The following is a 24,254-nucleotide window of genomic DNA, read 5'->3' as shown; positions in this document are numbered from 1 at the left end:
ATTTATAAGAAGATTGAAGAGTCTGCAGATGGTGAAGCTCAAATTTGACTTTTCAGTAGCGAGGTTTGACCGAGAGTAAAATTTATCGAAAGAGAAATTTCCGTCCGAGTCTAAAAATTGACCAGTCAGTATCTTAATACCACTCGGTTCATTTGGTTTTTTAACATTTCTCTTTCACTTGACTGTTGCTACCTTTGTGTACTCAGTGTCGTACCATTATGTAGATCGTGTTTACATTATGAAAGCTAATGTTTTGCCGTTATCCCGGCGGTCGGTAAGTAGAACTTTCGCGATGACGCTACAATAATGCTGGACTTTTTTCAATTTTACTGGAATGCTTTGAAAGTACTTATACAGGATGATTCAAAAATGCTGGCTGCTATTTTAGAAGCTCATTCTACACAGAAATATAAGATAAAATTTTAAATACTTTTTTTCTAAATCGATTGTTAAGAAAGTTATGACAACTTAAAGATGGGACCGGTAAAGTGATTTTTTAGTTGTCATAAAATTGGATCTGATATATTTTTAGAAACATAATTTTTTTTAATTAATCAGTAGTGTGATGTATGTGTGCTGACCTTTTGATAGAAATTTTGACAGGAAAATATCGTATTCGTAAAAAAAACCTTTTTAAAATAACAAGGTCTTCTTCCTCAAATTCTCTTAAACTTACCATTGTCCGGAAAAATGGAATTTTAAAAACTTATGTCTAAAATTGTATATTACGAAAAAGCCCCATCAAAAAATAAGCATGTGCATCCCCTAAAACGTTTCGCTACTGATCATTTCGAAATTTTCTTTTTGTAAAAATATTTCAGATCTAATTTATGGCTACCTACCTTTCAACAGTTTGCGATTTCTCATTCACCAAAAAACCACTTCACCGGTCCCATCTTTTAAAATTATAATTTTTTTAATGAAATTATTTAGAAAAAAAAAAACATTTAAATTTTTTTCTTAATGTGCAGGATACGCCCCTAAAGTAACGCTTCATGCTTTTGAATCACCATGTATTGCCTAAAAATTGCATATGATGAAATGGGAAAAAGCAACTTTGAAAAGCAGCTGCAAGGTCCCTTTCATGTAACTTTTCCAGAAAGTTTAGGTAAGTTTTTACATGTAAAGTTCTTTTGTAAACTATTAAAATTATGATTAATATATCTAAAATTTCGATCAGACAACACCAAATTACGTGTTAGTTCCTATTCAAACTATTATATCGCAAAAATGAAAATTATTTTAAAATGTATCATTTTCATCTATTAGAGTTTGGCCCAGTAGGCCAAATAATTTCATGTAGTTTATAATATTATATATCATATAATTTAATTATGCTAATAAAGGTTACACACACAATCATATGAAAGTTGAGGCGTGACGCAAATATAGTCGTATTGTAATGTATTATTACATATATATACATATACTATATAATATATATTATACATCTATTTCCAATTGGATTAATAAGACAATTCCACGTGAATATTTAAATGGAAAGGGAAATTGATGTCGGTTTTTAGGGTGTAGAATTAAACATTTAAAAAGTTTCAATAGAAGGTATGGCCCACCAGTATTAGGTATTACTAAATTCTTAATTTTGAGAGTCTGGGCTCAATTATTGGAAGTGTGGGCTTAATTTATTAATTGAAATTTAATGATAAAAAAAATAAATTATGCTCTCTAAGGTTAGACGCATTAAACAAAAAACTTTTACCAAAGTTTTCCCTCACGCCTTTAGTAAAAGACGATCTCTGTGTCATGCTATCTAAAATCTTCCAAATTGAACAAAAAGCTGCGTAAAGGAAGCAATTTAACCACCATATCCGGAGCACTTTTTCCTGCATACCGTCTAGAGGAATACAGTGTAAGCATGGACAGAATTAATTCGTCTTTTTATCGATTGGAAAATGTGTTTATCTTTGCCTCAATCCGAATCCTTTAAAGTAAGTAATTAATTTGGAAACCCTAAGTATTACTGAAATTTTCTTTTTAGAAAAATTGCATCTTATTTTTTCTACTAGTAGCTTTAAAGACGAGCGGGAGCAAGACTAGACTTTTCTTCCCTTGTTATGTAAAGAATTATTGTGAATTTATGATACGTAGGTAATAAAACGCTTTTAACCCTAAGGAACTAGAGTTTTTGAGAAGGCAAAAATTACCCTACACTCCCCTAACTTGCATAAAAATCGACTATAAACGGTTGCTTTCTCATACTGCTGACACTGCTATCCATTCTCGACGATGACTGAGACCTTTCTCGGAGAAAGTATGTCAATACTGTAACCTTAACCCGCCAGCAGCAGCAGTTGTTGACAAGTTCCATGGTCAAACAATTTACGAGTTCGTTGCTGATCACAAGCGGTTAATAATCCGTCGATTTTATTGTGTTTTCTTCAAAGGGAGATGATCTTGAATTTGAAGATAAAAGTGATAGTTAATAATGTCTGTCAATCTGTCTATCTTGACTCTATCTAGCCATTTTGCAACTGTCTCTGTTTTGTCACATTAAAATATTTTCGTGTCTGGATGCTCTATATAAGATCTGCCTTCAAATTGCACAAAATAATTGTTACAGAACGAAGTCCCTCGCAAGGGCTACATATGTTGCTTCAGAATCGGGCCAATTATTTATGTTGCGTAATCGCTTTATGCGCTCGAAGGGCCTGAATGCGTTTATCGATGTTAAAATGGCGAAACGTCACTTAACTTGAATGTCGATACATCAAAACCAGCTCTACTTCCGTTCTAACCTCAAAATATTTCGGCAGTTAAAATTTTTATATAATTTAAAAATTAAAATTATTTGAAGTCATTTAAGAATGCAATTTTAAAGATGAGCTTCAAATCCAACAGCAACAGCACTTCTCGTAGTCGTGTAGAGCTTGAAGGTAAGAATAAAAATAGTTGTGGTGCGCTTTCAATTTATTTTGAAAAGTTTGTCTTCGCCGAACAGTAAAGTGTTGACAAAAAATATATTCATATTTCCTACCACATTTGTACTCTTTTTTTGTTCACTATTTTGAGTGTAAATGTGTCAAAGCATATCTACCCAAATTTAGCCCTGCTACATGATGAAGACCTGGATTATGAGCCAGACTGGACAGAGCATTCTGAAGGAGATGTTTCTGTCACTAATAGGCAGTCACAAGAAACACCACAGCCTGAGCCAAGTGGTGTCCCTTTCATGGAATCTTCCTCGTCCTCTAATAATATCAGGTAACATTGCTTTCTTTTAATTTGGAAAGATTTTTTAAGAAAAAGAAATATTAAGACAGTTATCATATTGCCTTGTTAAGTTTTATGCTTACGTTTTTAATTTGCGATATTAGCTCTTGCCAGCCAGTGAGCAATACTATAATTACTGATACTAATGATGAAGGTAGATCAGCAACTTGGAGCATTGACACCATGAGGTGAGAATGAAAATATTGAAGTGTTTTTGAGATTATACATATTACATGTAACATCCGTGCCCATGCTATAGAATAGTATACAAATAGACATTGTTATATTATATTGTTACTCAGAACCAATCATTGCTGAATTACCAAATAATGTGCACATTATAGCGAAGGATTTAATGACTTCTGTTAGAACTTGGTTAAAATTGATAAAATTCTATTAGTGGGTCTGTCAGGTGTTACAAAAAAAATTGGTACAATATAAAAATATGGTTTTAGAAAAACATTCTATTCCAAAAATGTACACACGGGTGTAGATTCACAGCAGAAAGGCCATTATTTACCTTATATGGAAGATTCCGAAAAGGTCTACCTGGATTCTTCTTCTGAAGAAGAGGAAAATTCATATTTTAGCAAAGCTAAACCTCAAAAATATGGTGATTTTATCATAATTAATTTTCATAGTATCTATTTTTTAGTAAAAAAAATTTCGATTTCAGTTGAAAGAGTTGAGAGCAAAGATCAAGTTATAGAATCTCCTGTTAAGTCTCAACCTCTTTTTTCATACCCTTCTGACAGTGATAGAGTCACCTCTAAAGTTAATATCATTGGTCAAATATCTTATGATCCAATCAGTAAGTTGTGGAGTCCGCATTCGATAGAGAAAACAATGACATCAACATCCAGCACAGTCCTAGGAAAAAAGTCCTTAAATTTTACCATTAAACTGATGGGTAATAAAAGGATTTGTTTAAGTTCAAAGCAGAAGACACGCAAAAATCCGTGGATTTTGAAGCAGGGATGGACAAATTTGAACGTTTTGAAACTAGATGACCTAGTAGTTAAATTCTGTCCCTCTAAACAGAGCTCCAACTCTAAAGGATGGTTTGTTTCTAATTTCCTGTTTCTGATTACAAATTATCAGTTAATAATAGTAAATTTAGTGACAACGAAGAATCCAGCAATACCGGCTCTTTATTTAAATCGCCGACAATGTCATCTCTAACTGGAACCGAGAGATCTATAGTTAAAAGTACCACAAATATTCTACAAGATGTCCCTGAACATGCTAAGGACAACATTGATGTAATATCCTTAACTGCTGGGTAAGTTATATTTTTTATTTTTCTTTTAGCATCGATTTATTCTTTTGACACCGTCTTGAAATATTTAGCCAAGAAGAAGTGTAGAACATTAATTTTATTGTATTACAGTAGCTCAATATGGGATGAAGATAGGCAAGATATGTCGAAGCAAGATATTTACGACACCAATAAGGAAGCATTCAATGTTTCAGACGGAAAAGACATCCGCATGTCAATGGTTGCCAACTGGGTAATGAAGACTGATTCGGAGTATGACAAGCCTACAGTTTGTAGGAACTTTGATAACGGCAAAGTAGATATCATGTGTCAAAAATGAAAATGTATCCGTAATAATCTAACCGATTGTATTCGCCTATATTTTTAGGTTCCGTTTAACTTCAGAGGGCTATGTTATCACTGGTTTTTCTTTAACAGCTGCCGCAATATAAAATTATGTAGACAGCGCCATATGTTGGACCATGTTATTAATAAAATCCGAAATTCATCTAATCAGGATCTCTTGGAAGCTTATAATTTCACCAAACTGTATCCCCAGTCTTTCAAACTAACCTACTTGTATTTCGCAGATATTTTCGCTTCTCGGGGTAAAGTTTAAAACAGAAAATTTTCATTTCATTCTTAAGCTATATTTATAGACGATAAAGAAAAACTAATTGATATCATAGAAATGGTTTTGGAAGATGAGTGTTCATCATTCAAAATTGAAGGAGTAAATGTAATCCTCAAAGCGTTGCAAAAAACCAATTTGTCTATATTCGAAGACGCCGTGGATTATATTCGGAATAAAGTGGATAGTACTAGATACCCCAAATTAGGTTGGAATGATTTCAAAATTGTTGACAGACTAGATAATGCACTATATATGTTACAGGCGAGATCTTAATAGAAATTATCATCTTTACTGATAATTTGCAACAGAATTGGCCGGTTTTGCGTAAATTGTGTAATATCGGCGAAAAAATCCCTTTAAGATTGGCTCAGATTTTTCTGGAAAAGCTCATTAATGAAGCGCCAGACCAACACGTTTGTCGAGAAATCTATCAACACATCATTGTCCATAAATGTATAGATTTGCCTTCAATTTCTACGCTCATACGTGATCCCTTTCTTAAGATGTGCACCTCTTTGGAGAAAAGAAAAGAGCCTTGGAATGACAAGGATTCGAGTGTCAAGAATATGGGCGGTTCATCATTCCCTTCAGTTAATTTGTCACCACCACTTTCGATGTCTGGATCCGCCATTCAAAATGCCAAAGAACCGTAAGTAAAATGTTTTATTATACGACGAATTTTGAAATTGCTATTAGTTAGTTCTGTAACGATGTTGTCATTCAAAGTAAATAGAGATTATGTTGCGTTTTGGATCTCATGCCAATTTGTGTATATAATGGCTGCTATTATTCAAAACTCAATATATTGAATAATTTTAGTTCAAATTACAAGAATTAGTATCATTAGGGTTCAGCATTTGAATTTTTCTCCGCCATCTCAATTCGGAATGGAATCCGATTTGCAAGATTTCGCTTCATTATACTGTCAACAGACCCAATTTGACCAAGGAGACCGACAACTTACTTTCTCTAGATTTGAGACAAATACCTTCCGTGACACGCGTGGTCACACCAGTCATGTCAGGTATGTAAATAAGCAAGAACCACTTAATTGTAACTGTCCTGCATAAATTTAGCTCTGAGGAAGGGGACAGATCGGTTTCAAATATCTCACTAAAAGACAATTATTTCCGCAATCCTGTTTTCTCCACACACAAACCCCAATATAATAACAAGGGACTCCATTATGACCCTGCCAACGATTACCTGTCAACTTCCAAACACTTGCAAGTTACTTGGTGTAGTGCAGAGCCATCTGAAGTTGGTGGAATAATGTCGGAATTTGAAAGGTTGAAGCGAAGTGGAAGTCCTGATAAGTGGAATTTGCCGATTAATGCACCCCAATCCAACCATGGAGATTATCGCTGTGGCCTTTCCATGGATTTCATGCCATTGCGATATCCGAAAGTATCTGAGCATCAGAGAGATTTGTCAAAATTTAATAGGTTGCAGAGAGTTAGAGTAGACAATATTGAGGGTGATGAAAGAAACGCGCAGATGGAGTGTGCGGTAACCAGCAGTAATGATACTGTGGACGAAAAAGAAAAGGTATGTGAGTAGATGTTGTGGTTAGTTTACTGTATTGATTGTCTTTGTGACTGGTTGTTTAAGCCCCCTGAGCAGCCAGTTTTTGGTCAGATACATTTCGACTCGAACTACGAGCTCAATGTGAGCCTACATAATCTGTACCTGCAACGGATCGACAACGTGGATATCGACGAAGAGGACGTTCACCGCCTGAACGACTGCGTAAAATACGGTAATGGCCCGATGTTTCTGGAGTTGCTCCAAAAGTACATTTCACCCACCACTGTGCAGAACTTCATCGCTATGTCGCTGGCTCATTTAAAGGGGACAAATCAGATGGTGGCGCGAACATACAAAAAATTGCTGCAAAGCGTAGGTGAGTAATAATTCAATCATTCGTTTCATTAGCCAGTGCTAGAGTTAAGCAAAACCAGACGAGGCTTATCATCGTGAATTTCGAAAATTATGTTAATTACGGTGATATACCGTAAAAGGCATCTTTACTTTCTTATTTTTCATTCTGTTGTAATTATAATTAGCTTTAATTATCGTTTATTTCCCGAAAAACAGCAAAGCAAGTTTCAGATGAGTGTCCGAATCTGTCGTTGAGTATAATTTTTTCTATCGTACTTCTTTCGAGATAATGTAAAAAAAATCTTATTTCAGAGGAAACAATGCCGTATTTTTACGGTAATACCAAAGTACGCGTTGTATTCGAAGTCATAACAATGAATTTATTGTTCGAATTAGAACACAGAAACTTATTTGAAGACGCCCGAGACATTTTAATGAAATTTTCGAATTGGGACAGTTTAATCACCTCTAGGGTAGGTGGGAATTCCATAACTACCCCATTTAATTAAAACGTTTTCATATGATTTCAGCTCTTTATAATGGACACCTGCACGGGAATGTCCGTAGTAGGCAGATACTTGTTTATAGCAAAGTTATTGTTGCACACCAAACCGGAATTGACTTATGAGATTTTAGTGTGCCGCAGTGTGTATTTCCTCCTATAGAAGAAGACAAGAATTGTCAGTTCATATTTTATTATAGGCCTGTGTTTCCTCGAAGAATGTCACAAGTGGCCGTATCACCCTCGCACTCCAATCCCAGAGATATTCAATTCCGACTTGATAGCGCGGAATTTGGTTCTAGATAGGTTTCTCAAAGAGGCGTATTGCAAGAACCCAGTCGTTGTTATCCAGCTGTACAAGATGGCTTTGACAAAAAAGGGAGGTATATGGAATTACGGTGAGATTTGACGCTTTAAAATGATTTTTGGTGGAGACATAATCAGAGTTTTTAGACGTTAAACCTTTTATAAATCCGATGCTGGAGCACCTTATACAGTCTAATCAAGTTGGGCATTTAAAGGTTTTCTTTAAAGATTTACATTTGTTCCTCGACTATATAGAGCGATTGGTTTTGAAAACTTTCCTTCTCGCCGTGCACGATCACTTGAGTCTCCAGGATAAATTCAAGTTACTGGAAGCATGTATGGCCAAGGATGTCTATATGAATCTATTCCAAGACCAGGTAGGAATATTTTTTCAAACTATAAAAGAATCGCTGCTAACCAAAACGAACGCGAAAGTTTTTGTTGGTAACATGCAAGATTGATTAATATCACTTAATGGCTTAACTGATTTAAAATCATTATGATCTGGACAGAAGCGAATCTAGACGAAAACAATATAATTTCTCATTTAACGTTGAAATTTTTGTAACCCCCCTTCCCCCTTAGTTGGATTGTGAAAATTTATATTGCCTTAATAAATATAAAAATAGATCCGAGGATCCATTTGCTATTTAAATCCTGTAAGACATTATGATAATATCATTTCTTGCAAATTACCAGAAGAAAAGCTTTTTTGGCTATTCTTATTTTTTTTGTGTTTTGAATTGTGCCGCTGTTAATCGTAGGTGTTATCGCCCGTGATTGACATGAAAACAAACATGACTAACAACGAGATCATGTTAATCATTTTGTATTATTTTAACATGCTGGACAAGGCCCACGGACTGCCGTCTAGCCTCAAACATGGATTAAAGTTCCAAATAAAAATGCCAGGTACACGATTTAAAACTGTTCAATTTAATTTAGAAACTGATTATATGTTGTATAAGGTGACGCAAATTTCCCGCAAAAACGTTTTTCGTTGACAAACAACATTCACCGCAGCCTTGTAGAAGTTAATGCGTACATAAAATGGGTCCTCATGGAAAAATGTGGCGTTTCTTCCTCGGAAAATTTCCCTAACGTCGTCGAAGTAACCAAAGAAGAGCTTGTGAAATATCTCGTTAATGGTTCACAATAGTAAGCGAAAGCTATTTTTTGGAGGCTTTGAGAGCTGTGATGTACGTCAGAACTATATTTCGAAGCTAAATGTTTATGTAAAAAAATAAGCAATTAATGTTCTTTTTTGTTTGTTTTACCTGGAAGTATTTGTGATTTCAGTACGTTTCTAAGAATTTAGTTGTTATGTTTATTTAGATTTATGAATATTTGTTATTTTTTAATACAAGGAATTTAAATTTTAACTTGCATCCTTTCAATAATGGTAGAAAATCGCAAATTAAGATGACACATAGGGCGTAAAATTTTTCAGTATACTTTTACAAATTACTGGACAACAAGTGATATAAAAAAAAGGCTAGAAATAAGGTAGTTTAATGTTATTGGAGCAGTAAAAGGTGGTCTACGAAACAAAATAAAATCTCAAAATTTTGAAATCGTGTATATATGGTAATATACATTTTTCAAATAATGTTTATACATCTAAAATCGTCTTATTTTGCGACTGTCAATCATTCATTATATTTAATAGATTAGGAATAGAATCGTTTCTCAGTTAACTTGTGGTATTATGTTTTTAATTAACCTTCCATTCTGAAAAATACTATTTTTAGTTCAATTGCAAGTTGTAATTTAATTATACTCGTAATATTTTAATTTTCTAGTGAACATGTACATGTATAATGGAGCTGTAACCTCATATAACAGATTTTTTTTTAAGATTATTTTTGGCATTGTCTTTTGTGTTTAAACGTTCAACCGCCTATATAGAGATGATAACGTAACAACTAAAGTTCTTATGAACTAAGAATAGAACATACAGGATGTTTCAAGAGGAGATGCACAAAATCCAATGTACTATTTTACATTTAATTCTAACCAAAAAAATACATGTATCCGAAAAGGTTTTCGTTTAGGATATACAGGGCGATAAATGTTAATTTTAAAAATCTTTTTTTTTAGTTTTTCAAACACGGTTGTTGGTATTTTGAAGATATCGAACCGAGAAGAACTCTTTATTAACACATCTTTTATCATGAAAGTTTTGGATAAATTTAGTGCCTGCTTACCTAAAATGATATCAATATTTAGAAAGAGAGGTGACGAATAGAATTTTTGTATTACTCTATGAAGCTCAGCTGGGGCTAGTTCTTTAACACCATCAATATCTTCTAAATGTAAATCTCCCAAATACACCAAGAGGTCGGTAATTTTGGCAGCCAAGGTGTAATGGGCGATGATTATGGTCACGAACATTTTTCACACTAAAATTTGTAGAGGTAAATAAGAAAAATTGGGTACAAAAATAATCATCATTCATGACTTACCTAAAGTACCTCCGAATCGACAAGTAATGTTGATATATACTTGATAATATCGTTTGATAATCTACATGATTCTTTAAAGCGGTTGACTTATAACATTTTTTTCTGTTCTTAAAAAACGAAGAGAAGCGACGTAAGATCAGGGGATTTTCAAGTGAATTCAGAAGATTTCGAATTTTTTTACTTTTTGCTGTAAAACGTGAGGTACTCGAATATTCAACCAATATTAAGTCTTGGGTGGAGGGCGGAAGCACAAAAGGGGCATGATTGTATGAATAGGATCAACTCTTCATAATTAACCATTAACGGACGCTATGACGTGCCTATAATGGTCTTTGGAGAACTGGTATGTATTTTTTAAATAATTTGCCGTTTCCGCGCTTTTTATACCCAGTGGTCAATTGGTTAAATATAACAGTTAAATGTTTTTAAAACATATTTATGCACAAGTTGTTTTCGTTTAATAAATAAATTTATGTTTTTTAAACAGGGGCAGTCATATAATAAATACGTTATAACACGTTTATAAATGTATAAAAGGTATTCCTAACATAAAAGTTATTTTGCCTTTTGAAGAATAGAAAATTTTCATTTAACAGTTAACTGGTCTTCGGAAAATTTAGATGAGATCTAAATTTGCCAAAGATCTGAGAAAATAAGGTCTTCTTTTAAATACAAAATATACGTGGTACTTTTTTTTCGGTGTAGCTTAAGAAGAAAAAGACTCAATGAAAAATACTTCTGATTAGTTCGGGCGACAAGCTAGGCATGCACAGATACTCGTTTTGGCCATATTTTTATTGTGTATAGTTACTACACACCTCGCAAGGAAGATCCATTTCTATCTTTCGTGGATTTCATATTTTTTTGTAAATAACTTTGATGAAAGTTAATTTGAACATAACAGACCGGTATAAATTTACTAGTGACATATCTACACCGACTGGAAATTTCAATCCACCAAGATGCCACTAATAATGTATAAGACTAAGAACTCTCTTGTAGTTGACATTTAGATAGATATCCTAACAGATTCATTGTTTTAGTTTAGGGAGTTCTAACGACCTTTCGGAATATTTAACTGGAATATTATCGGAATTGCCGTTGGACAAGTGGTCTTTATTAGACGAATGCTTTCGCATTCAGTATTGTTCAGCATTAGAAAATTTCCATAAATTCCACGCTTGGGATGCCAATTGTTAGAATGATATTATAAAACAGAGAACTCAATAAACACACTTTTTGGGAATTATTAATCAGAAATGAAGAGTATCTGCTGTAAATATAAAATTTGATTTATTTGAGCCAATATTAATTAATTTCGCCGGCAGATGCAAGACTTTAATTAATCCAAATTAATATTATACAGGATAAAATTAGGATATCCTGTAAAGGTATACCTTTTCCATTTCTCCATAATCCCAACATTGGCCCCGATTATCTTGGACACTACCGAATAGCAAAATAACTGTGGATAAATTACGTACTCTTCAATTACCTGTTTAGCTTGGTTAACGTTGTTTTTTTCGCATGTGTTATTCTCTCTTACTACTTATTTTTTGAATGAAAAATTTTACTAATTCACTGTACACATATTTGCACAATACATTAGTGCACCGAACAAGAAAAAGCCTAACGAAAAATAAAAATTTGGGTTTTTGTGTTGTCTGCGAAGAACTGTCACAGTACTTTGTAAAAAATAATCTAGGGTAACGGATTCTTTTTCCCGAAGAAATTTGTTACATTTACATGAGGAACGTGGCCAGGTGATGTGTTACAGCGTATTTCGTCAAAAAAGAATGAATGAAACATAAATTCATTGATGATGTCGCTCTTGTTAGATCAAAAATAAGAGAAATTAGATTAACGCTTGTAGCAGTCTTCATATACTGAAGTGAAAAATAAAATAAAACTGAATAGTTCTCTTACACTTTGAAGTAATTAATTTGCTTCGATTTTTTTCCTGATGATATTTAAACGAAAGGAAAAAATTCTTGGATATAATGCGGCTTATTCAATCGGTTATAATTTTCAACAGTACAGTTTGAGTCAAAAGTGAACGCATTCGTCAGGACATCCACACTCGAAAAAATTATAATTATAATACTAATGGCCTTTTAGAGCCACGTTCGACAAAACCGTCCAAATATTTCAAAACGTAAAGACCATATGGCCGTTTAGGTATAGGACTAGATACACCGTTTTAACAGTTTGGGCCTTATCACAATTTAGATATTGGTGGTGGAAAAAGTAGAAGAAAAAACATGGAACTAAAGCTGTGATAAAATAATTCTTAATTCTAACAGACACCTACACGAAATGCTGAACTTGAACTCTAAATTCATATGCAATGCAAACTAATGCGAGTTTAATGAACTATTCAACAACAACGATAACAATAACCAAGTGATGTTGGCAATGTGAGGAAATACTATCGGTTACCAAAACAAAACAGATGCTTAAATTGATGTTTAGTTATTTGGTTCAAAATGAAAATATTTTGATAAAAACAATAAGCTTCCTAGTGGGTTCTTGATTGGAAATCACGTACCTACTATTTTTATGGCGGATTTTTGGTATGTAATTAGTTGGTATAAAAACTGCGAGTTTATTTCTGATGGTCACAGTTCAAATACGGTTCAAAGAAAAAACATTAAAAAATGGCATCCAAACTCGCACTTGCCCTTGTCGGCCTCATTGCCGTTATCAGTCAGGTATGTATTTTTCATAAATAAATTTCAAATACGCCCGCGCCTATTAAACGTATTTCCTGTTATTTAAGAATTTTAACACACTGAAGTAATAAACCTTTTTTGTTACAGGCTAGCGCTGGCCCATCGTGCGGCACATGCGGTCTCCCATATGCTGCTCTCTCTGCTCTACGCGGATATGGAGGTGCATCTGCTTTTTCGGGATGTGGAGCTGCAGTTTCATCCCCAAAATTCGTTGTTCCTTCCTCTATGACCTGCAATGAGCCAAATCCTACCGTAAACCAGAAACACGATATCCACATTCCTTTGCCCCTCCCCTCTAGAATCCCATTGGGCAACTACTGCACTTGCCAGAAATACGCCGTCAAGCCAACTCTGATCCCATGTGTTAAAAACGCAGCCCCTGCACCTTTTGTCGTACCGGCTCCAGCCCCAGGCCCGTCCACCATTATGTTTGGACCTGCTCAAGTTTCTGCTCCAGCCCCAGCTCCAGTGACTTATGCCGCTGCTCCAGCCCCAGCTCCAGTGACATACGTCTCTGCTCCAGCCCCTGCTTCAGCCGCAGCTTCGGCTGTAGGTGCCATCGGCTGCAACCCATTGGAAAACTTGGAAAACCTGTTGAACAGTCTACCAGCCCCTGCAGCTCCAGTTTCCATCCCTGCACCTTGTGCTTAAACTGCTGTGATTTGAGAAATAAAAATATACTTTAACATCAACTTTGTTTTTCAACCAGCTTATGTACCCGATGAACCAAACACAAAGCTCAACTATAAATGACCAAACTTTGAGACAGATCTTATTGAAAAATTTCTTAGAACAAACTTTAGAAATATTTTTGGCATAGCAATATTGCCTGTTTAGTTAAAATCTGTAAATTACAAGATTTTTAAAAGACTGCATCTGCATCTGAAGCAATTCACGAATACAGCTTGATGACCATTGATATTGTCGTTTAGATAACCGTCTGATCATAATCAGGTCGAATACGGAAACTCGTTATATATTGTTTGACTATGCCCGGACACAGATTATAGGTTGTTCTAAGTTTATCTCTAAAATTTGATTTTTTCAAGAATGTCGTATTGACAAGACCAAAATTTAACTTTATAGGAGTTGTAAAATTAAAACCATTCGAATTCAACCAGTTGAAAAGCTTTGTCTGAAGTACTTTCACCGTTGTATGGTTTTTTGTTATTTCTACTATGAAACAAATAAAAATTAAAAAAATAATAATAATTAGGTTACGACGTTAATTTTCATTTCACTACTCAGGTGCAAAAAACATTTTTTACAACTGGTGTAAAATGGAGGTTAAATAACAACAAGTCAGCAGGGCGTTAATTTTTTCCTAAAATTCTTCCAATTGCTAAGATATTTAGTCGAAAATTACTGTACGTATTTCTCGTAAAAGTACACACCTGGTCTATAATGCCAATTCGAAAATCTACAGAGCAATATTATTTAGTGATAGGTCAGACGCCAAAAACTCCATATGTCCATTTTATACATATGTAGGCTTGATGTACCTAGAACAATATCAATATTCATTATTTCGTTTATCAACATAACCATGTTATTTGAAATTGTAATTGTTTAAAATTTTACAAACATATTTTCATATTTACAAACGCAAGTTTAATAATAAGCATACGATATCACGCCTTCTAGTCAAATCAAATTTATCTATCGCTTGAGAATCATAAGCAAGGATTTAATTTGTAAAATATTTCTTCATTCCACACTAAAGTTTTATTAACAAAATTATCTGTGGCATAAAATAATTGACTTTTATTGGGGTATCGATGTTTTGTAATTTTATAGCTTAAAAAGAAAAAAGGTTTCTTTCGCAGAAAAAAAACTTGCAGAGATTCAATTTTTATTCTCAATACACAATACAAAACAGGCTATAAAATTACCATTTTAATACCCATGCAGCAAAAGTGTCACTCTTCTACAACTCGTTTTATTTAATTAAAAAGCTGACTTTTGTGAATAGGAGAAAAAATATTCCTTTTGTCTTCGCAATTTTTCAAATCGATAGATTTATACCGTGTCACAGAAACCACGAACAAAATTATATCACGAGTATTTTTGTGCTGAAACACTAGATATACAGAGATGACATAAAGTTACCCGAATATTTGAATTCGTCCTGTGTTATTTTTCATTTCATTTCTTCAGATGTTTAACATATTAGTAGATAAATTGAATAATATATTCCTATTTTCAGTTGCTGATTTTTTATGTAAATTGAAAATACACAGTGCGACCAAAATAACTCCATGTTTTTTTTATTCGGCAACTATATTTCTCGAATTCTGAAAAACTGAAGAAACTCTGTATGGAAAAAAACTACGTACCTAAAACCGTAACATCACGTACTCCAAAATGTAGAGGTTTTCTGCAAAAATCCAGATTCTCCTTGAATAAACTCTATTAGTATAAACCACTTCACATTTTCGAAATTACATTAAATTAGTTTAACCATAGAGCAGATCTTTATTGGTCCAGAATAAGATTTTACAACCTGCTTATCCTGAATTAAAACTAAAAGGGCTTTAAATATTTTCCAAAAAGACAGAACTTATCATAAATGTGGACAATTTTTCACAGTTTTTCTATACATTCGAAATAGATGTCGATTTATAACAAATTTTAACTTTGCAAACATACTTGATTTCATATTACTCCGTGGCTGTATAACGAATTTCAATTTAAGTTTCCATGTTCTTTCTATTCTCTTCTTTATTGAATTACAAATCGTAACCTGATCTGAAAATGTTCATTTTTGGACTAAATTGACCTAGTTTAAACTATATTTTTTAAAACCACTACAGTTGACTAATAAGAGGAAATTGTATTTCCCCAATCATGATTCTTTGAAAAAATAAAAAATGTCCTCCATCCACAGATCTTATCTTTTTGCATTGACCCCGGTTTTAAATCGTAATTAAAATATTAAAAACAGTGGAAGGAAACTGATACAAACCCTTTCCGGTAGTAGAATTATGCAAAATATCACGTTTCACTTGCAAACTTGTGACGTCGCGGACTCAACCAGCTGCTTCTTATCAATAAGATGATTTTTGGTATAAATTGGTACCGTCCTGATCTCAGGGTACAGTTGAAATACTGACAAAATCAAAATAACATTTTAAAAAAATGGCTCTCAGATTCACAATTGCTTTCATCGCTGTAGTTGTGGCCCAAGTAAGTATTTCTTAATATCTTAAAAAATCTATGTACCATTAATTATCTTGAAAATACTTTGCGAACAAAACACAATTATTAATACAAAAAAAATTATTTTTCAGGTTAATGCTGGATGTATCTTGACCCCACCACCACCACCATGCCCAATCCCGGGACTTAACTTGAAGAATGCCCTTTACAACGTGCCAACTTCTTTCATATGCCCACCTGTCAAGACCAAGCTTACCCAACATCCAGACATCAACATTCCACTCGCCCTCCCTGACGAAATCCCATTGGGCAACTACTGCTCGTGCCAAAAATACGGAATAACCCCATCTTTAGTACCTTGCTCTCCTGCATCGGCTCCAGCTCCATCTACCGTATACGTCAATGCTCCAGCACCAGCTCCACTTCCATCTACCGTATATGTCAATGCTCCAGCACCAGCTCCAGCTCTCAGCTCATGCGTGTTGAATTCAATCTTAAGCCGTGTACCTGTCCCAGTAAGATCTTGCGGATGTGTTTAAAAAAAGCAGCTGATGTAATCTGTCAATAAAAAATAATTGTTGGTGAAACACATTTATGTTTTATTCTTTACTGTTATGACGAAATCGTAATTTGTGGAGTACGGTTGTCTTAGGGTTGTGGGGTCAATAGTATAAAGTGAAACACATCCCTACTTGGGTATGAAGAGATCGTAATACTAATAATAATAATATTCCAAGATACAACATCATATAGGTCTTCAATTTCGATGTTTTGTAGCAAAAATAACGGTTAGAAAAAAGTGCCTTTCCGAGGCTCCGCAACCCCAATTGATGTATGTGTATGGAAGGTCTAAGATTTTTAATTTTATTTTACGAAGTAAAATTCGTTGTTGCGTTTCAAGTGCCAACTGTTTGCGCTTTGGATTTAAGTGGAAATCATTTTTTGCAATTTTGGCTTTTTCGAAGGCAACTTTAGCTGTTTCTAATATGTTTTAAAAATGTAGAGTACATTATGTACAAGCGTGTTATTAATAACAATTAGGAATTCTTGAGAATTGGCGGAATAAGTTTAATCTCCGAAAGATCACGAAACGACAGTTATGATTATTGTTCATAAGAGAAATAGTAAGGTGGATAATGAGTTTATCGTCATTACACATGTCAATGACGAACATAAAGTGAGAAATTCCAAATGATCTTATTTTGACAAAGCTCCGACTTCATTTCCGAACGATTTGTCTTTATCTTTAAAATAACAAATGTATTTGTTGAGTCCTTCATGGCGGTATCGAGTGGTTGGTTCGGTCTGGAAGCACTGAAATTTTATTTGGGTATAGGCGAAATTATAATTTACCACATAGTCCATTCTAAACTGAAATGCAAAAATTTATTTAAAATATTGTATGTTTCAAAATGAAAATGTTTTGCCATTAATTCAAATTGAGAAGCGTTATTCCAGTTGTCGATCGAGAGAATATCTGTGAAAGGCGGAGGTAAAAAAGAAAACAAATTCATTCCTACATGAATTTCTAGTGTTTCCTCGTTGGGGGCGTATCGTCATCGGTAATTTTAAGGTTTTATACTGTGGATAGTTTGTTTTGTCATTAAATAAAACAATGAACATTTTCTTAATTTTCTTCTAGTTAGGGCTTATTGATTTTTCGTGTGTGTGACACCATTTGCTAACTCGGCTTTTGAACGCTGGCAAAGTTATTGATTTTTCGTGTGTGGCGTCATCTGCGCACTCGACTTCAAAATGCCAAAAAGAGCAGATTAGGGAAGACTCCAAAATTCCCGCAATAGGTACGCAAGGAGGCCAAAACCGATAACAGAGCAAAGAGCGGTAGTACCGTTTGATTCTGGCATTAGAAGACGTCTTGCAATGGCAACTTTCTGTTCTCCATTTTTTCGTGCTTTCATAACTTTCACTTTGATATCATTAAATAAACACTTGTTCCTAGACATTTTCAAGAATTACGAAATTAGATGATAACAACGCAGCCCAAAAGTCCAATTGAATACTAAAAAAGAATAGGTGGCTCTACTTTATACCAGATCAAAGATATATATTGATTCTAAAAATTTTAATAAGAGTAATCTTCAAAATATTTTCATGTATCACAATAATAAATAATATAACAATAAATATAGGAATATTTAAAATTTCGAGTTTATTCGTATCGAAAAATAATAATGAATTGGGAAAAGTTGCTCTAAATTTTGCCATTACCGTATTTCTAATTATGAACGTGACGCAGTTAATATCGTAAAAAATACCGTTTCTCCGTACCGTCCGTACCGTTCTTGAAAAACCTCGGCTTTCTTTTTCGAGATTTAATTCTCGTTCTGAATTTTTCCGAAAGCAACCGTTGGAAGAAATTGCGATCCCACCCCTTCCAACTGAGCCAAAACTGAGGTATGTACAGTCAACATAGGTCTAAGGTTTTCAATCGAAATTTAGGGAAGTAAAATGTAAAATACGATTTTCTCGAATTTCAAGCGTCAACCGCGAGCGGCTTCGGTTTGAAGAGCTAAAATCATTTGTAATCATTGGCTCTTCCGAGGGCAACTTTAGCGGCTTCTAAGATGTTTCTGTTTTGAGTCTAGACTACATCATGCACAAGCGTGTTATTAATCAATAACAATTACAAATACTTAAAAATTTCCGGAATATCGTCATCAGTAATTTTAAGAGTTTTTTTTACTTTTGAAAGTTTGTTTTATTATTAAATCGAACAACAAATATTTTTCTAATTTTTCTTTAAGAGTTGTTGATTTTACGTGAATAGCGCCTTTTGTGAACACTACCAGAGTTGTTTTCACGGTAACTATTCGAAAATGTCGAATGACAATTATGACTCTCGCGTGTCAGTAATCGGACCGCAAAAAATCATCATTTGTTTTTATTAACAGAAAAGTTGAAATTAACTTGAAGTTTTAGATTTGAAATAAAAATATAATCTCATTTAAAACTGAGAAGCAAAAAATAAAAAAGAGTATCATCCCGGTCGATTAAAAGAATATCTATAGAACCAAGAAAGAGGAGGTAAGAAAAAAGAAAACTCATTCCTAGAGGATCTTCCAACGATTCCTCGTTTACAAAATGTAGACTTCCGTATTCCCGAAATTTCTGAACTAATAATAAAATTTCCCTTACTCCCAACGCAATTAAAACTTATCACTGATGTTGTACTAAAGTAAAAGACCTTTCGTAGAGGACTACATTATTTTCATCGACTGTTCCCCTCTTTTTACTATAAAAACCACAGATGAAACATGTGAAACTGCAGCGTTCCACCCCGACGAAGTGAAATGGATTCTACTACCCACTACAGCAAGCAACTATGATTATTCTTCAGAGTCTTCGAAATACAGCATCATTTGGGTCCTCAATTTCTGGGATGTTTGAGAAAGTAGGGCTTTTCCACGGCTTCACGGTCTTTACCAAGGTACGTACAGTCAACTCTGGTCCATCATTTTTAATTGTAATTTAGGATAAGTAAAATTGGACTTTCTTGCGTTTCAAGCGTCAACCGTGAGCACCTCCGATTTGAGGAGCCAAAACCATTTGTAAATATTGGCTCTTACGTAGGCAACTCCAGCGGTTTCTAGCATTTCTTTTTTGTGTAAGTGTAGAGTACATTAAGCACAAGCGCGTTATTAATAAAACAATCACGAAATCTTGACAATTGGCGGAGTAGGTTTTGTTCGGGAAAGATGGTGAGACGACGGTAAGGTGGACAGTGGCTTTGTCGTCGTCATCATCATTACAAATATCAACGACGATCAGAACGTAATAAATTGTACACGATCGTTTTTTCGTCAAAACTCCGACTTCTTTTCCGATCGATTTGTCTGCATTTTTCAAATAACAATATTTGTCGAGTCCTTACCGGTGGTATAAAGTTTATTTAGGCGATGACAATATTATAATTTACCAAATAGCACATTCTAAACCGAAACGTGGAACTTTATATTTAAAATGTACTTTTTAAAAGGAAAACGTTTTGTCATTAATTACAATTGAAAAGCGTTAATCTCCTCCCAGTCGTCGACGGAGAGAATATAATTCTCTCAACTAGGAGAAGACGACGAGAAAGAAAACAAAAACCCATTGCCATTTGAATTTCTAGCGATTTCTCGTCATCGGATATTTTGAGAGTTTATTAAATTCTTATGTTGGGTAGTTTGTTTCATTTCTAAAACGAACAACGGATATTTTTCCTTTATCTAAGAGTTATCGATTTTTTTTTCGTGTGTGGCGCCATCTATTAACTTCGATTTCTACTCCAACCAAATTACAGTTTCCTTCCTTATTTCACACCCGCCATCTACCGTCTAGAGGCAGAATCTTTTACAGATTTCTTCCCATCAAAATTACAGTTCCCTTTCTTGTTCTACATGCGTCATCTACCGCCCAGGGGAAGAACCTTTTACAGATTTCTTCCCATTCAAATTACAGTTTCCTTCCTTGTTCTACATGCGCCATCTACCGTCCAGGGACGGAATCTTTTACAGATTTCTTCCCATCCAAATTACAGTTTCCTTCCTTGTTCTGCTCGCGCCATCTACCGTCCAGGGGAAGAACCTTTTACAGATTTCTTCCCCGCCCAATTACAATTTTCCTCACATGATTTTTCACCCGTATTTTGTTCATCTGCATACCCATAGGCGTAGGAGGCGCATTTAAGACGGCTTGCGCCCCTTTAAAACCATCCCCCATCACCCCAAAAACAGGCATACGGAAGGATTGATTTGGAAAAAAAACCTATGAACTACACCACTAAACACACTAGAACATATCGAATGACAATTAAGACATTCCTTGTCAACAATCGAACCGCGAAAGTTCGTTTTGTGTTTTCATTAACAGAAAAGTGGGAATTAACTTAAAGTTTTAAATTTGAAATAGAAATATAATCTCATTTAAAATTGAGAAGCAATAAATAAGAAAAGGTATCATCCCTGTGGATCGAAAGACCATCTACGGACCCAAGAAAGAAGAGGTAAGAAAAAAAAAAAGAAGCCCGTTCCTAGAGGATCTTCCAAAAAGTCCTGTTTTGCAAAGTATAGGCTCCTCTATTCCCGAAATATGAGAACTAATAATAAAATTTCCCCTCCTTCAAACGCAGTCAAAACTTATCATTGACATTGTCCCAAAGTAGCATTCCTTTCGTAGAGGACCACATTATATTCATCGATTTGTGCTCCTGCAATTGGAAATTACCCAAAACTATTCCTCTGGTTTTAGTACAGAAACCGAAGCGTTCCACCCCGACGAAGCGAAAAGAATTCCACTACCCACCACAGCAAGCAACTATCATCATCCTTCAGAGTCTTCGAGATATAGCATCTGTTGGGTCTTCAATTTCTGGGATGGTCGAGAAAGTAGGGCTTTTCCACGGCTCCACGGTCTTCACCAAGGTAGGTACAGTCAACTTTGGTCTATCATTTTCAATTACAATTTAGAACAAGTAAAATTGGACTTTCTCGCATTTCAAGTGTGAATGGGGCGCGCCTGCCTTTTCGGTGGTTTAAGCCCTAATCATTTGTCAATTTTGGCTCTTTCGAAAGCAACCACTTTTATACTTTCAAAGGTTCTCATATATTTAGCATTTATTTGGAGAAATTTGCTTATTTCATCTTAGGGTATTGTTTTATTAACAATGTGAGAAATGTTTATCGGAAGGGACTATCTATTTTAGCAAAATTACAATAATCTTTGTTTAAATTTCCATTATAGTAAATCAGTTCATACGTTGTATAACCAAGTTACATTGTATGAACGAAGACACATTGTATCACCAATATTTAGTTTAGCAAAATTACAATAATTTTTGTTTAAATTTCCATTATAGTAAATTAGTTGATACATCTTTATCACGGTTCTCATTTATGTGGCTACCACAATGTATCAACAACGTGTCTTTGAAATAATCCACCAACCTTTTGTAGGTAGTTTAATAATTGAAAATTGTAACATAACAACACATTTTAAATAGTGGCATAAAAAATAACAGTCATAGATAAAGAAACAGTGTTAATTAATATACATATAATTATTTTCAGAACATCAAATGGTTTTCTTTAAAAATTGCCATTTAAAGAAATCCATCATAGGTGAATAATAAACACTTAAACATTCCATTTGGGGAATTCTTCCTATGAATCGTCATTACCTCGCTTAGTATCCGCGGTGGCGGCGACGTTGCCATTTTTGTCTCTCTCCGAAAATTGCAATAATTTTCACCTTCTCTCGTTATAACAAACGTTTATTTTTATTTATACGAGATGTTTTTGGTAATAGAAAGTTATAATTTGGCATTGGGGAAAGATAGAAAAGATAGATTCCTCAATATATTTCGTTTCTCACATTTTAAAGCGATAAGTGCTTTAAATTCATTACACAGAGATACATACGAATGAATATGATTTTGAAGTTGTTAAACTAAAATTACTTTGTTAATAATTGAAGCTTTATTTAGCACTGGTTAATGGAATTTGAATTTGTTAATGTAAAATAATCGATCTACAGGTAAAAATTATAACAAAAGAAGGTGAATGAGAGATGGTAGGGACGGCACAAAGTGGGTAATGAGGGGATGTTGAAGGGTAATTTGCATTATTTGTCAATGCAAATTGACCCCCCAACATCCACAATGATGAAAATTACTGAGGAAACCCAATAATTTTCAGAAAAGCATTCATTGGAAGAATTCCCTTATTTTTTTGATTTCTTGCACAATCCGGCAACACTGTACGACACCGGGCCCAAAGAGGGCCCGGCAAAGAAACGGACGCAACGCAAAGATACGTGGAGAAGAAACCCTCCAGGTACCTTGACGAGGAGTCGGCCTCTCGACCGACCCCTCTTTGGGGGTCTTAACCCAATTGTTAGATCCGGCAGAACAACAACGACCACAAGCCGGAGTCGCCCCCCGGTGAACGGGCAAACGGAGGAATCATCAATGGGGCCAGCACCGATGAGGCCTTCGTTCACGACGCCCCCCGAAGAGGTGCAGCAACAAGTGCCGCTGTCGTTAACTGGTCCAGATCCCGAGGGAAAAGACGGCGACAGCCACCGAAAACTTTACTAGTCTAAGTTCTAGGATTTTGCGAGGAGACGGTTTTTTACCGGTGGTTCCATCTGCGGCCACGATAGGAATCGAACGGTACCGAAGGGCCATCTCAGAGGGAGCTGGTGCTGATCGTCACAAGTCGGAAAGTCAGCGAAAGGGAAGGTCCCAGACGGCAATTCGTTGCAATTCAATTCGACGCAATCGTCGGGAACCACCCGTTCTATCCTCACAACGTAACGAACAAAGGATTAATTCCTTGTTCTTGAATCAAAAACGGATCAATCCACTTATTTCAAGAGGAACGATCCAGATTCAAACGTTTAGAGGGAATAAAGATGACAAAAACGTCGTCGACAGAACGGGGGGTTCAAAATGGGATGGGGGGCAAAATGGGGGCCGAGACGGAGGATCGGAAAAAGGGCGTCAAGGTACATCAGGTAAGAACCCAAAATAAAACTTTAACAGAGCAGAGAAGAGAAAATTTGGTTCAGGTTAGCAGCAGCAACAGCAGAGGGGCACCAGCAGCAAGGGGGCACAGCATTGGGAAGTGGCTCGATATGGTTATCGAGGCTGCAGGTAGGGAGGGTGTCACCTACACACGGTAGGGGGCGACTCGCTAAAATAGGTAAACCGTAGGGTTCACAGGACGCAGCACCTCAAATCCTGGGGACCTAGAAAGAAGATTGCACCACCAACTTCAAGTTTAAGGTTCTCGAAGAACCTTAACGAGCAAGGAAGCAAGGGGTACAGGTAAATTTTGGGCAAAAATTTCCACATTTGCCTAAATTCGCTCCTCATCAATCGATTCACACATCTAGCTTTTACAAAAGACACAATTTGATACATTTTTAGTAGGTAGGTAGGTAGGTTTAGCTCGACCAGAACTTTGACTCGAAAGAGTCTGAGTGACCAACGAAGAGGCAGGATGGCATCATTTGCCCCCTTTAGCAAACACGGAACACGTTTTATACACGGGTTCACTTTGACGAGACAAAGGGGGGCCAGGGA

General features: G+C 35.1%; 2 protein-coding genes across 6 annotated transcripts; both read left to right on the top strand.

The window, feature by feature from the left end:
• The first annotated feature begins 55 nt into the window (after window positions 1-55).
• On the top strand, window positions 56-9,194 carry LOC136344238 (uncharacterized). Of its 5 annotated transcripts, none has more exons than XM_066291488.1 (19): window positions 56-274; window positions 3,066-3,222; window positions 3,336-3,419; window positions 3,687-3,844; window positions 3,908-4,292; window positions 4,343-4,513; window positions 4,622-4,805; window positions 4,878-5,097; window positions 5,149-5,328; window positions 5,385-5,772; window positions 5,971-6,147; window positions 6,200-6,671; window positions 6,735-7,026; window positions 7,317-7,477; window positions 7,535-7,649; window positions 7,707-7,904; window positions 7,960-8,189; window positions 8,577-8,724; window positions 8,781-9,194. In XM_066291488.1, the coding sequence occupies exons 2-19, from the start codon at window positions 3,191-3,193 to the stop codon at window positions 8,969-8,971; spliced, it is 3,786 nt and encodes a 1,261-aa protein (XP_066147585.1). In that variant the 5' UTR covers window positions 56-274; window positions 3,066-3,190; the 3' UTR covers window positions 8,972-9,194. The 5 variants fall into 5 exon arrangements, with proteins under 5 accessions (XP_066147585.1, XP_066147584.1, XP_066147583.1 ...); XM_066291487.1 differs by lacking the exon at window positions 56-274 and adding an exon at window positions 2,465-2,894 and having other exon boundaries at window positions 4,352-4,513; XM_066291486.1 differs by lacking the exon at window positions 56-274 and adding an exon at window positions 2,465-2,894 and having other exon boundaries at window positions 4,625-4,805.
• A 6,855-nt stretch (window positions 9,195-16,049) lies between these two features.
• On the top strand, window positions 16,050-16,889 carry LOC136344241 (transcription factor p65-like). Its single transcript, XM_066291506.1, has 2 exons — window positions 16,050-16,195; window positions 16,300-16,889. Exons 1-2 carry the CDS (start codon window positions 16,148-16,150, stop codon window positions 16,705-16,707), a joined length of 456 nt encoding a protein of 151 aa, XP_066147603.1. The 5' UTR covers window positions 16,050-16,147; the 3' UTR covers window positions 16,708-16,889.
• Window positions 16,890-24,254: the final 7,365 nt, after the last annotated feature.

This window comes from Euwallacea fornicatus, chromosome 16 (genome assembly GCF_040115645.1).
Source record: "Euwallacea fornicatus isolate EFF26 chromosome 16, ASM4011564v1, whole genome shotgun sequence".
NCBI lineage: Eukaryota > Metazoa > Arthropoda > Insecta > Coleoptera > Curculionidae > Euwallacea > Euwallacea fornicatus.
This window is presented reverse-complemented; position numbering and strand designations above follow the sequence as displayed.